This window comes from Notolepis coatsorum, assembly GCF_963971535.1.
Source record: "Notolepis coatsorum genome assembly, chromosome: 11".
NCBI classification, from domain to species: Eukaryota; Metazoa; Chordata; class Actinopteri; order Aulopiformes; family Paralepididae; genus Notolepis; species Notolepis coatsorum.
In genome coordinates this window covers 92,028,907-92,043,427 of record NC_140175.1, presented here as the reverse complement: position 1 = coordinate 92,043,427, position 14,521 = coordinate 92,028,907, and the positions used below count along the sequence as shown (strand labels likewise).

At 40.4% G+C, this 14,521-nt stretch overlaps 1 protein-coding gene across 1 annotated transcript; it reads left to right on the top strand.

Moving 5' to 3' along the window:
• The first annotated feature begins 6,528 nt into the window (after nt 1-6,528).
• On the top strand, nt 6,529-10,244 carry LOC311236657 (cyclin-dependent kinases regulatory subunit 2). The gene is made up of 3 exons (XM_084324365.1): nt 6,529-6,667; nt 8,096-8,223; nt 8,713-10,244. Exons 1-3 carry the CDS (start codon nt 6,609-6,611, stop codon nt 8,748-8,750), a joined length of 225 nt encoding a protein of 74 aa, XP_084180491.1. The 5' UTR covers nt 6,529-6,608; the 3' UTR covers nt 8,751-10,244.
• The last annotated feature ends 4,277 nt before the right edge of the window (nt 10,245-14,521 follow it).

Sequence of the window (14,521 nt, the reverse complement as noted above, 5' to 3'; positions counted from 1 at the left end):
GCTTCTCAGTTACAGTGGGTGACAATATTGTCACAAGGAAAGAAGATATTACCTACCTGGGTTCCATCCTAGAGGCAAATCTTTCCTGTGACAAAATGGCATCCAATGTAATAAAAAAAGTCAATCAACGAACTCGATTCTTGTACCGGATCTCCTCACTGGTAAACAAGAATACCCTGAAGACTCTGGCAGGGGCACTCATTCAAGGGTACTACGACTATGCTTGCACCTCATGGTACCAAAGCACCTCAAAGGCGCTAAAAACAAAATTACAAACATCTCAAAACAAACTGGTCAGACTACTGCTTGACCTTACTCCTAGAACCCACCTCACCCCTGCCCACTTTGACAACCTAGGATGGCTTAGAGTAGACGACAGAGTACAGCAACTTGCAATGGGCCTGGTCTACAAGATACACTACACGACCAAGGTAGCCATGTACATGTCAAAATGCTTCCCAAAGGTCAGTGAATACCACGATCACAACACCAGAGGGAGCTCCACAAATCATGTTAAACCCAGATTTGGCTCAAACAAGGGACTAAACACGTTTCGCAATTATGCCACATCAATGTGGAACGCCCTACCCAAAGCTGTAAAGGAATGTGAATCACTACCCACTTTCACAAAAACACTCTCAAAAAACACCTACGGGAGACTGCAATTCGAAACTGGCCCCTGTAAATGTCCTAACACAACCCCATCCAATGTACAGTAAATTACCAAGTATGGTCTTGTCAATATTCCATTGTACAGTTTTGTTTGTACCCACCCCTCCTACCCAACCCCCCCCCCCCCCCCCCCCCCCACGTCCAATGTACAGTCCCCCCCACCTACCCAGTCCAATGTACAGTTTCTACGCCAGATGTATATACTTTTTTTTCTGGACTCTTTTTGTATCACAAACAGTACTGTATTTGCAAATCTGGTATGTCATAAATGTATAGATGTAGCAGTACTGTCTATCTGTATGTCATGTATGTCATATATGTTACGATGAATTGAAAATGGGGGACCCTGATGTAAACAAGACGAAAGTCTTTCTCTGGTCTGCATCCCCTTAACAATTGTATGTATTGAGCTGTACTGTACTGTACCCATTCTGCAATTTGTTAATAAAGTTTTCAATCAATCAATCAATCAATCAATCAAAACCCTCCCTAACCTTAACTTAACCCTAACCTTAACCAACTCCGAAATAATGCCTAACCTTAACTTAACCCTAACCTTAACCAACTCCGAAAGAATGCCTAAACTTAACCAGCGGAAGAATGCACGTTTATAGCGAGAGATGATAAACGTAAAAAAGGAAGAAAAAAAAATTGAAGTGATTCGAACTTATGACCAACCGCACCGCAGGCTCCACAGCACGGCGGCGTACCAGTTGATCTAAGCGCCAATGGAAAAACATCGGGGATTACGGCTACATAATGCCGCAAGCTCTGCCGCTCCGTGGGCTCCGCTCTGCGGCTGCCGCGGGGCGTGTCACAGCCAATCAGGGAAAACGCGGAAGCACTCTGTAGCACTCTTCGGCTCCAATTAAAGAATAGGCAACCCAACCCCCTCCAATGTACAGTAAATGACCAAGTATGGCTTTGTCAATATTCCAATGTACAGTGTACAGTGTCCCCCACCCACCCCCTACCCAACCCCCCCCCACCCCACCCACCCAACCACATCCAATGTACAGTCCCCCCACCCCCACCCAACCCCACCCCACCTACCCAACCTCCTCCAATGTACAGTTTCTACGTCAAATGTATATACTCTCTTTTCTGGACTCTTTTAGTATCACAAACAGTACTGTATTTGCAAATCTGGTATGTCATAAATGTATAGATGTAGCAGTACTGTCTATCTGTATGTCGTGTGTGTCATATGTTATGATGAATTGAAAATGGGGGACCCTGATGTAAACAAGACGAAAGTCTTTCTCTGGCCTGCATCCCCTTAACAATTGTATGTATTGAGCTGTACTGTACTGTACCCATTCTGCAATCTGTTAATAAAGTTTTCAATCAATCAATCAATCAATCAATCAATCAATCAATCAGTAAGCCCATATGGGCTGGGCATACACCTGTATGTAAGACATGAAAATAAAAAAACATCAAATCAAAAAAAATATATAGAAAAGGATAGGATGTTATGATTATATAGAAAAGGATATATGTTATGATTATATATATAGAAAAGGATAGAATGTTATAATTATATAGAAAAGGATAGGATGTTATGATTATATATATAGAAAAGGATAGGATGTTATGATTATATAGAAAATGATAGGATGTTATGATTATATATATAGTAAAGGATAGGATGTTATGATTATATATATAGAAAAGGATAGGATGTTATGACTATATATATAGAAAGGGATAGGATGTTATGATTATAGAGAAAGGGATAGGATGTTATGATTATATATAGAAAAGGATAGGATGTTATGATTATATAGAAAATGATAGGATGTTATGATTATATATAGAAAAGGATAGGATGTTATGATTATATAGAAAAGGATAGGATGTTATGATTATATATAGAAAAGGATAGGATGTTATGATGATGAATATGATTATGATGAATTGAAAATGGGGGACCCTGATGTAAACAAGACGAAAGTCTTTCTCTGGTCTGCATCCCCTTAACAATTGTATGTATTGAGCTGTACTGTACTGTACCCATTCTGCAATTTGTTAATAAAGTTTTCAATCAATCAATCAATCAAAACCCTCCCTAACCTTAACTTAACCCTAACCTTAACCAACTCCGAAATAATGCCTAACCTTAACTTAACCCTAACCTTAACCAACTCCGAAAGAATGCCTAAACTTAAAGGTGCTATGCATTATAAATGTCATTTTTCAGTCTCTAGCATTGTATTATAGTAATAGGAGTTCGTATCAATGTGTTTTTGGGCCTAAATACTATATTGGCGAATTCCTCAGCTACAGCCCATCCCCTCTTTGCCTCTAGTAAATCAGGTCATGTTGATTTGACGACCTGGTGCACGTCACAGGGCGCTGTTTATAGCGCACAGTGATGTGATTGGCTCTGTGGTTTTAGTAATGCCCGCCTCCATTCTTGCTACCTGCAGGGTGGAAGGTTTGTCCAGAAGATCACTAATCAGCTGAAGCCTGATGCGGTTCCCTCGGTCTTCAACAGACAGACCGGCGTTAGCTCTCGGGACTCGGGAGCGATCGCTAGCTACTTAGCACCAGCCGGGGCCGGCGTTAGCAACCGGGAGCGTCGTTGAGCATTCAGCCTGCTGGCTACCTATATCCACTTCAACCAGCGTCGCGGAGCATTCAGCCTGCTGGCTACACAGCTTGTCGGTGTGCTAATAGCCTCTGCAAGCTAACGGTAGCTGGCTAAACAGCTTGTCGGTGTGCTGGAGCCTCTGCAAGCTAACGGTAGCTCGCTCCAGGCTATTAGCACATCGACAAGCTGCTGGAGCTCCCGACGCTCGGCTGGTTGAAGTGGATCTAGGTAGCCAGCAGGCTGAATGCTCCGCGACGCTCCCGGTTGCTATCATGTGCAGGTCCTCTTCTCAGACCTGTGTGGCAAAGCACTGCACACGCATCATGCAAGCTACACATCGCTGCATGTTGATCAATGGTGGCCCACTCGGTGCATCACAGTGGGCTACTATTGTGCTAACAACAACCGCGGTGTCCGGCTTGTCGGCCGGCATGAGTGCTCGATTTGGGGTGGTTCTCTCCTCCTTGTGTGCCCCCGTTCTCGCGGGTGTCCTGCCGGGGAGCTTGTGGACGCGACAACAGCGGCGGCCGTAGCGTTAGTTAGCTCATAGCTATTGTGTACCACTAGCGTTACGGCGGGCTCGAGCACCCTACGGCTGCCGCCGTTGTCGCGTCCATGGGCTCCCCGGCAGGGTACCCGTGGGGACGGGGGTGTACAGAGAGGAGAGAACCATTTTGTGTCGGGCGTGCATGCCGGCCAGCGAGCCGGACGTCGGGATATGTTGTTAGCACAATAGCTACCAAGCTAAGCTATGTTAGCTTCTAACGGTGTATACACAATATGTACAACGACACAATGATTTACATTATTACAAATATGGTAACGTGGTTGTGGCTTTTACAAATAGTGGTAACATATATATAGATAGACAGTACTGCTACATCTCTATATTTATGACATACCATATTTGTATTGCTACAGTACTGCTCAGTACTGCTATGATGGAGACCAGAGAAAGACTTTCGTCTTGTTTACATCAGGGTCCCCCAATTTCAATTCATGGTAACATATTATATATATATAGATAGACAGTACTGCTACATCTCTATATTTATGACATACCATATTTGTATGTAACCTGAAACCTAATCTCTGACGGGGAGATGGGCGGAGCTATTTGGTTGGTGGCTGTCACTCAAAGCATTCTGCCAGAATGGGTGGAGCCAAGCCAATAATAGCCTGCTTTCATGAGGCTGAAAAATGCTGGTTTTGAGTACAAGATTAGAAATATAAAACAATGATTATTTTTGGAATAAAAATTACAGCTGTGTTACATAGACTCACAGGAAGTGTGTAAAGTTGCCCAAATAGTGCTAGGAATAGCAGTGCATAACCCCTTTAACCAGCGGAAGAATGCACGTTTATAGCGAGAGATGATAAACGTAAAAAAGGGAAAAAAAATGAAGTGATTCGAACTTATGACCAACCGCACCGCAGGCTCCACAGCACGGCGGCGTACCAGTTGATCTAAGCATCAATGGAAAAACATCTGGGATTACGGCTACATAATGCCGCAAGCTCTGCCGCTCCGCTCCGCGGGCTCCGCTCTGCGGCTGCTGCGCTGCCGCGGGGCGTGTCACAGCCAATCAGGGAAAACGCGGAAGCACTCTGCAGCACTCTTCGGCTCCAATTAAAGAATAGGCAACCCAACCCCCTCCAATGTACAGTAAATGACCAAGTATGGCTTTGTCAATATTCCAATGTACAGTGTACAGTGTCCCCCACCCACCCCCTACCCAACCCCCCACCCCCACCCCACCCACCCAACCACATCCAATGTACAGTCCCCCCACCCCCACCCAACCCCACCCCACCTACCCAACCTCCTCCAATGTACAGTTTCTACGTCAAATGTATATACTCTCTTTTCTGGACTCTTTTAGTATCACAAACAGTACTGTATTTGCAAATCTGGTATGTCATAAATGTATAGATGTAGCAGTACTGTCTATCTGTATGTCGTGTGTGTCATATGTTATGATGAATTGAAAATGGGGGACCCTGATGTAAACAAGACGAAAGTCTTTCTCTGGCCTGCATCCCCTTAACAATTGTATGTATTGAGCTGTACTGTACTGTACCCATTCTGCAATCTGTTAATAAAGTTTTCAATCAATCAATCAATCAATCAGTAAGCCCATGGGCTGGGCATACACCTGTATGTAAGAAATGAAAATAAAAAAACATCAAATCAAAAAAAATATATAGAAAAGGATAGGATGTTATGATTATATAGATAAGGATATATGTTATGATTATATATATAGAAAAGGATAGAATGTTATAATTATATAGAAAAGGATAGGATGTTATGATTATATATATAGAAAAGGATAGGATGTTATGATTATATAGAAAAGGATAGGATGTTATGATTATATATATAGAAAAGGATAGGATGTTATGATTATATATATAGAAAAGGATAGGATGTTATGACTATATATATAGAAAGGGATAGGATGTTATGATTATAGAGAAAGGGATAGGATGTTATGATTATATATAGAAAAGGATAGGATGTTATGATTATATAGAAAATGATAGGATGTTATGATTATATATAGAAAAGGATAGGATGTTATGATTATATAGAAAAGGATAGGATGTTATGATTATATATAGAAAAGGATAGGATGTTATGATGATGAATATGATTATGATGAATTGAAAATGGGGGACCCTGATGTACACAAGACGAAAGTCTTTCTCTGGTCTGCATCCCCTTAACAATTGTATGTATTGAGCTGTACTGTACTGTACCCATTCTGCAATCTGTTAATAAACGTTTCAATCAATCAATCAATCAATGATTATAGAGAAAAGGATAGGATGTTATGATTATAGAGAAAAGGATAGGATGTTATGATTATATAGAGAAAAGGATAGGATGTTATGATTATATATATAGAAAAGGATAGGATGTTATGATTATATATATAGAAAAGGATATGATGTTATGATTATATATAGAAAAGGTCATAGGATGTTATGATTATATATAGAAAAGGATAGGATGTTATGATTATATATATATAGAAAAGGATAGGATGTTATGATTATATAGAAAAGGATAGGATGTTATGATTATATAGAAAAGGATAGGATGTTATGATTATATATAGAAAAGGATAGGATGTTATGGATGTTATGTCCAGGATGTAGCAGTCCAGTCATATGATCAGAATCATCCAATCAGAGGTGTAGGGTGTCTGGTCCCCCTCTGGTTCAAACCTGCAGCCCAACGTGTTCCTTCCTCCCAACAACACGTTAGCTCTGCGAGTCTCTGAAGAAGCTGCCGTGGCGGGTTTGTAAATGACCCGACGTTTGATTTAAAACCATGGCCCACAAGCAAATCTACTACTCAGACAAATACAACGACGAACATTATGAATACAGGTAACTGTGTTTTAGGACATTTCTTTTTTGCTGTTAGTGTTCAGTTCGACTGCAACGTCGTAACTTATTGCATGCATTCATGTTTAGCTTAGCATGCATTAGGTATTAACAACACAGCTGTCATGGCTCACGCTGACGAGCTAAAGTCAGCTAGTAGCTTGTCGTCGACCAATGTTAGCTATATATGCTAACTTGGTTGACATGTTTGTTTCCTTATTTCTTCTTTACTTCAGTTCCATAACTGTCGTTCGTGTTCAGAACAGTGTTTCTAAAATAAAACCACTGTACACGTTAGCTAAGCCAGCTAGCCGTTATTTGGCGAATTGTCAGCCAGCTCTTGTTAATAAAGCAAAAACTAAAAGTATCAGCTGCTTTGCTTAATAATGCTCCAAGCAAGCCTTAATAATGTCTCGATGTGAAAACAAACCTAATGTAAATGTCATAACGGTCACCTACGTGACGTTAAGTGTATGAATGAATCAATGAAAACTTTATTTAACAGATTGCAGAATGGGTACAATACAGTACGGCTCAATACACACAATTGTTTGATTGATTGATTGAAAAGTTTATTAACAGATTGCAGAATGGGTACAATACAGTACGGCTCAATACACACAATTGTTAAGGGGATGCAGACCAGAGAAATACGTTTGTCTTGTTTACATCAGGGTCCCCCATTTTCATATTGACATTTATGACATACACAACATACATGACATTTATGGCATAGGGACATACAGATATTTAGTACTGATACATTTGTGACATAAACGGTATTCCAATATACAGTACTGTTACCCATAGATCCTGACAGAGTATATACATATGATCGGGAGGGGACTGTACATTAGGAGGGTGTGGGTGGGAGAGAAATATTATACATACGGTGGGGTGGAGACTGTACATTTGGAGGGGGTGGGCGGGTGGGAGAGAAATATACATACGGCGGGGAGAGAATATATACATGCGGTGCCGTGGGGAGGAGACTGTCTATTAGGAGGTGGTGGGGGGTTTGGGCATTTACGGTGGCCAGTTTCGAATTGCAGTCTCCCGTAGGTGCTCTTTAAGAGCGGTTTAACTTTTGAATGTGGGTAGGGATTCACATTCCTTTACAGCTTTGGGTAGGGCGTTCCACATTGATGTGGCATAATTGCGAAACGTGTTTAGTCCCTTGTACATAGAGAACAGTAGTAGCACAATACCCTGATGTGATGGTGGATTATGATGAATTGAAAATGGGGGACCCTGATGTAAACAAGACGAAAGTCTTTCTCTGGTCTGCATCCCCTTAACAATTGTGTGTATTTATTGAGCTGTACTGTACTGTACCCATTCTGCAATCTGTTAATAAAGTTTTCAATCAATCAATGGTGGGTTAGTCTCATTCTGACTGTAATGTTCCTGGTTTGTTTTTCTGATCAATAGACACGTCGTGCTGCCACGGGAACTGGCCAAACAGGTGCCCAAGTCGCACCTGATGTCTGAGGATGAATGGAGGCGACTGGGAGTGCAACAGTCTCTTGGATGGGTCCACTACATGATACATGAACCAGGTATTATTTGCTCGTCTAAATGCAGGTGCGATTTATTTCGGCCCAGTACTGTTTGTTTTGAAGTCCAAGCTTGACACAAGATGGGATTCAGTTCACCACTTGTCAATTATCAATTACATTTTCTTCTAAATGAAAGTATGACAAATGTTTGCACGAGTGGGTTGCTATAGCGGATAGCCACCCTATTTGAACTAATTGAGAATTCATGTTTTACCATATATACTCTCATTCAGAATTCTTTGAATGACTGTATTGTTTGTTATAGTCTGAAATCAATCTGAAACATGGTAAATTTGACATTTTGTCTTATCTGATATGGTATATTTTGTGTGAAAACTGCATTACTTTTTGACATTAAAACCATTCAACAATCTGACAAGAGTTTCTAGGCCAATACCACTCTTCCTTTTCTTTGCGGTAAGCAATATTGAAATATGTGGGCCTAGTGTAATTAATACATATTCCCTTTTGTCTTATATGATCTCTCAGAGCCCCATATCCTCCTGTTTAGAAGACCTCTACCTTAGCACTGATGTCTCTTCCGGAAGGTTCCTCCTGACTGTGAATCTGGTATTCAGTGAATACTTGCCAGCCCTACACATTATTGTCTGCTGTGCATTAGCTGGATTTTCTCAGCAAAATGGCTCCGTTCCATCACATAGAAGATATGAACATGTTCAGTCACTCACTGAGGCCTGTGTAACCCAAAGACTTGTCGTCCTCATGAAGATGGAATTGTACACTTTACTCTACAAGTGCCTGTGGTGACTTTTTGTAGTGTTGAAAATAAAGACTTTTGTCAAGATATCGAGGACAAAAGGTATGCTTAATGTCAACACTTCTCTAGCTGTCGTTCAGATGTGACATTTGTTATTAGGGCTATGCATCTATTAAGGGATAATTCATCATATTAGATTTAAATCCAATATTTCCATCATAGGGAGACCAAAACCATATCTATTTGGATGAGTTGGCTAAGCTCTCCCAGCTCCGATTCAATCCATCAGCAACATTTTAGGTTTAAAAAAAAAAACTGGAAATATCCTTTTAAATGTCTCATAATAACCCAGCCCATAGAGCAGTATTATAAATCTGTTAACCCAGTCCATGACTCTGAATGGAGAGATGTATCCGTTTTGTGCACTAGGCAAGCAGACCAGGTCAGGATGAAACGCACAACGATGAGTGTCGTCTTTGTGTTATGACTTTACAGAAACGATAAGGTGCTTATCTTTATATGTACAGAGTTTGTGGATGATGTATCTTTTTCTTTTGCCATATCACTTTTCTTTCTGTAAAGCACATTATGTGGTAGAAGAGATGAGATTAAGTGCTAAACTGGTCATATTACAGCCTTTCAAACCACTAACTGATGTGACCGGATTAGATTGTGAAAAAAAAACACTAACTGATGTTGTTGAGTAAACTTGTATACCACCATACACTGACCAGGGCCTTTACGCTCTGAAAGTCATGTTGCAGTTGGAGAACAAGCAGCAGTTTCATGGCCTCAGGTTGAGCGTTGCCTAGTAGTAACCAATTGCATCAATGTTGAATGTCAAATGCAGAATAATTGCGTACTTCCAGACGAAGAACCATATAACTCAGTTTTTCAGATAATTTCTTTATCTAAAAGGTGGTAAGTTGGGAGTTGTGTACATTCATTGTTGAAGATTGTAGAGGTTGAGTACTTATGATATCACATTCAACTGTGAATACAGTCCAACATATTTAATGGAGTTGGGTTCTTCATCTCAAGGGTTCAGTTAATCATGTATCCAGGACCAAAATAAAGAGGTTAACCCTTTCACTGCCACACTACAGAAGGTTAACCCTTTACTATCACATAACCAACGTGAAAGGGTTAACCGTTTGGTAGTGTGGCAGTGAAAGGGTTAAAGAGCTGCTACAAAGCTATTATTTTTGTCTTGTTTATGATTGTCGATGAAATTCACAACCTCTTGTCCCATTCCTTGGTTTAAATCTGCACGAACAATGAACAGTGCTGCCATGATTTGTATGTCTTGATCTTTCTAATAAGAGGAATAAATCTATTTTTTAAGCCACCTACTCGATCTCTTTCTTGGGTGTTGTCATGGTCCCTACATTCATAGGAAATGTGAAAAATACATTTTATTTCCATGAAAAAAATTGTCATGGAATTCCAAATAATCACCCCAACCAGTCGAGTGTTTAATGTCACGTTTGGGCTGATATGTAGATATTTATAAAATTAAATAATGGCAACTTTCCAAATATGAGTCCTTTTAGCTAGAGCCAAAATGTAAGACCAGACTTTCAAAAGACTACAGTAAAACCTTGTTTTTTTTCAGTTGGTCACAAGGGGGTGCTATGGCTCAAGCTAAGTTATTGTATTACTCCGCATGAGGAAAGGATGGCATGCAGAGCAGTGTGGGTCATTGCAATAGGTTGGACAGAAGAACAATATTCAGGATTTTGCTAAATGACATGTAGGATGCCCCCCCCCCATTCCTCAATATATAATGTTGAAATAGAAGATGATGAAATTGATCAGTTGTAACTTTATACATGACAGTATCCAAAACATGACCTATTATTTAAGATGTATTTTGCTTGCAACTTTCACATCTTGTTGACGGGTTCACCTTTTGTTTAAATTAACACAGGCCTCTGTTTAAACATGGTCTGATATGTTGACTAGTAGCCTACAGGCCAGAATTTCACTGATGATCACATTAGTATTGAGAAACTTAACATTGTGCTGCATGATCTGCATCCTCTCACCAGGCCCCAATACAATCCAATCCAGTGTTTTTGTTTTAGCCTTCAAAAACCATGATACGTGTCCCTTTTTCTAAATAGAAATCTTGCAGTATAATCAGATGTCTTTATATGTTCTGAGGAAATGGTTGCAAACTACATCTCAAACATAATGAGTTTCATAGGCTTAGAAGTGCATTAGTTAATTTCCTTAGAACCTATGAAGACACGTCTGATTATTCTGTGAGATTCCCATTTTGGAAAAGGATGTGTATCATGGTTTTTGAAGGCTAAAACACTGGCCCCAAGATCACAGATATTTACTCCTGAAGGGCTCATTTGGTAGACTGACATCCCGAGCCCCAAGATGGCACTTTAACTCGACACTGCTGAAAAACACTGAATACATTCTACAACTCAAAGATAAACTAGATAAATTCCTGGAGACTAATGCGGGTTCGGTACAGGACCCCAGAATGTTATGGATTTCGGTAAAGAGTTTTATCAAGGACAACACTACGGTCTTTGCCTCCATCCTCCGTAAGAAACGGCATTCCAAATTGGTAGAGCTGGAAACGCTTCACTCGTCGTTATTCTCTTCTTTACAACGCAACTACTCGGGTCAATTGGAGTCTCAAATTAATGTGTTAAAAAAAGAGATTAACTCCATTTTAAGACAACAATCTGAATTTCAAATACGCAGCACAAGACAACATTACTTTCATGGCTCTAAACCAAGTCACCTACTAGCTATGAAGATATGATCCAATGCACAATTTGCTGATATCCCTACTATTAAGGACCAACAAGGGCTTGTTACAGACCCCAAAAAAATCAACAAGACTTTCAGAGAGTTTTACTCCAACTTGTACAAATCAGAAGTGGTTTTCGATCATAATAAAATGGATACATTTCTTGATCAAATTAACCTACCTAAACTCTCAGAGGAAGACGCTAAACAGTTAGATACACCTATTACACTAGAGAAACTTAGGGAGGCTATATCTGAATTGCAAAGTGGTAAGGCTCCTGGATGGGATGGTATCCCACCAGAACTGTACCTCTCATGTTGGGATGTAATTGGACCCCTATTACTTGATATGATTTTATACTCAATCAAAGAGGGGAACTTCCCCAGGGACGTCAATATGGCACTCATATCTGTCCTCCTTAAAAAAGACAAAGACCCCACCGAATGTGGTAGTTATAGACCCTTAAGCCTCCTCGGAACTGATCTCAAGCTGTATGCTAAGGTACTAGCCATCAGACTTCAAAAGCATATGACATCTTTAGTTCATCCTGATCAGACAGGCTTCATAAGAGGCCGCCTGATCACGGATAATATTAGACGGTTACTACATGTGATAGACGCCAGCAAGGATGCCGTGCCTCCTACAGCTATATTATCCTTGGATGCGATGAAGGCCTTTGATAGGTTGGAATGGTCTTATTTATGGGCAGTACTCGGAAGGATGGGGTTAGGAGTAGGATTCATTAATATGATAAAAGTACTATACACAGAGCCATCGGCCATGGTTATAACAGGTAAATTCACCTCCCCTCTCTTTCCTGTTTCGCGCTCGTCCAGACAGGGTTGTCCTCTTAGTCCCGACTCCCGGACTATTTGCTCTATCCTTAGAACCTTTAGCACAGTATATAAGACAATCCCAATCCATAGAGCCGATCTCAATTATGGGCACACAGCATCATATTAGTTTATATGCGGACGATGTAATATTGTTCATGCAAAACCCTACCACCTCACTGCCTCATCTTCTCAAGCTGATAGATGATTTTGGCAATCTATCAGGATTTAGGATAAACTGGCCAAAATCGGCCTTCCTTCCACTTAATGTGTCTTAAATTATAAGTTGAACTTATAGTGCCCTTTTGAGTGAAAAAACTAGAGGATGTGCCCCTCCAATGGTCTAAATTTGACCATGTGCCCCCACTAGGGGTGTAACCATGTATCGATTAATCGAAATGCATCGATTCTAATGTGTTCGATTTGACGCATCGATTTGAATATGTTAGAATCGATTATAATCAAAATAAAACAAATTAAAATGTAATATATATTTGTTTTAATGTTTTTTTTGTGTGTGTATTGTTTTTATTGAACTATAGTCCATTCATGCTGAGTGAATCAGTTCCCCCAGCCACATTTGTGTATTAAATTTTTTTTGGGGAATTAACTGATAGAAAATTGATAGAAAATTAATCGAATCGATTCGTGGTCAAATGAAGAGATTTCATGATGCATTGAATCGTTGCCTGAAGAATCGTAATCGAATCGAATCGTTGTGAGGTCGAATCGTTACACCCTATAGCCCCCACAGTTGAAAACATCGCGCTAAAATGCCCTTTTGAGTGGCAAAAATTAGAGGACGTGCCCATTGGTGCCCCTCCAATGGTTAAACTTGACCATGTGCCCTGACGGTTAAATAATGTCACGCAAAAGTGTTAGCTACAACTCTGAGCAGCGCTGTCACTACAATATTCCATCCATTTAAGTTTTCAGTTTTAGACACATTCCCTCTTGAATGTTCAGATGCCAGAGGGCTTAATGCAGTCTGAGCTGTAACCCTGCATCTGCTGTGTGAGGTATACATCAAGCTTTCTTTGAAGGTGCAAAGATTGAGTTTGTTTTACCAATTATGCATTACTAAATACTAATGTATGTACACTGCAAGTGATTTTATTGATGGCAGTATGTTTTAGCCTAGGCTACTGTAGGCTAGCTGTATTACTACTGTAGCTAGCTAACTAAACAGGTACCTTGCTTAGCTGATTCTATGCTAACCTGTGGTCTCAATTTAGAAATAAAGTGTACAAATTATTTTAGGACTATTTGCACAAAATATACCCATAGCACTTTAAAGTTCAGTGTGAATTGCTTTTTAAAGCTAACTTAAGAGTGGTAGTAAACTTAAAAGTGGGTTTAGCATTGGCCTATATTATATATATTCTATGATTACAGAATGCCAATGAGAGAAAGAAATCGGAAGAATATGAAAAAGTTGCTGAAAAATGCTTTACTTGGAAAAAATTGGGTCCAAAGCAACAATACTAAGGGAGGAGATAAGTGTAGCACCCTGAAAATATGGCTATTATTCAGAAGTGCTGACTTGCATTTTTATCTCCCCTGATGCACCAAGACCTACTAATTAGTCTCCATTAATATTCCCTCGAACAATGACGCAGGCTCCTCTTTGTTCTACCGGCTGGAATATGGATTATGAACAATAACCCTGGATCATATTCTCCACTCAGTGTTTCCCTTTGGGGCTAGTAGGCGGTACCAGCAGGGGGCGCCGGTGGCAGGCAGAGAGCGTACGAGAGAGACGGAGAAGGAAGCAAGCCAACTGAGACGGAAGTGCGAGGAACCAGCCTCTTCGACATTGGACTTGGATCGGTTCGGTCGTGTCTGGACAGAGCCCCGTAGTGGACCACGGGTGAACGGATTGAACTTGAGTATATTACGGGTTATCCTATAAAAGTAAACGTAGTAGCGTGTTGCATGTTTCCCTACTGAATACCCTAGCGATACAACGAG

Bases quoted from the DNA above. Each gene is read 5' to 3' on its own strand.
- LOC311236657 (XM_084324365.1), top strand. From the start codon at position 6,609: ATGGCCCACAAGCAAATCTACTACTCAGACAAATACAACGACGAACAT. The intron at 6,668-8,095 runs GTAACTGTGTTT...TCTGATCAATAG, and splicing joins GACGAACATTATGAATACAG to ACACGTCGTGCTGCCACGGG. The intron at 8,224-8,712 runs GTATTATTTGCT...ATGATCTCTCAG, and splicing joins CTACATGATACATGAACCAG to AGCCCCATATCCTCCTGTTT.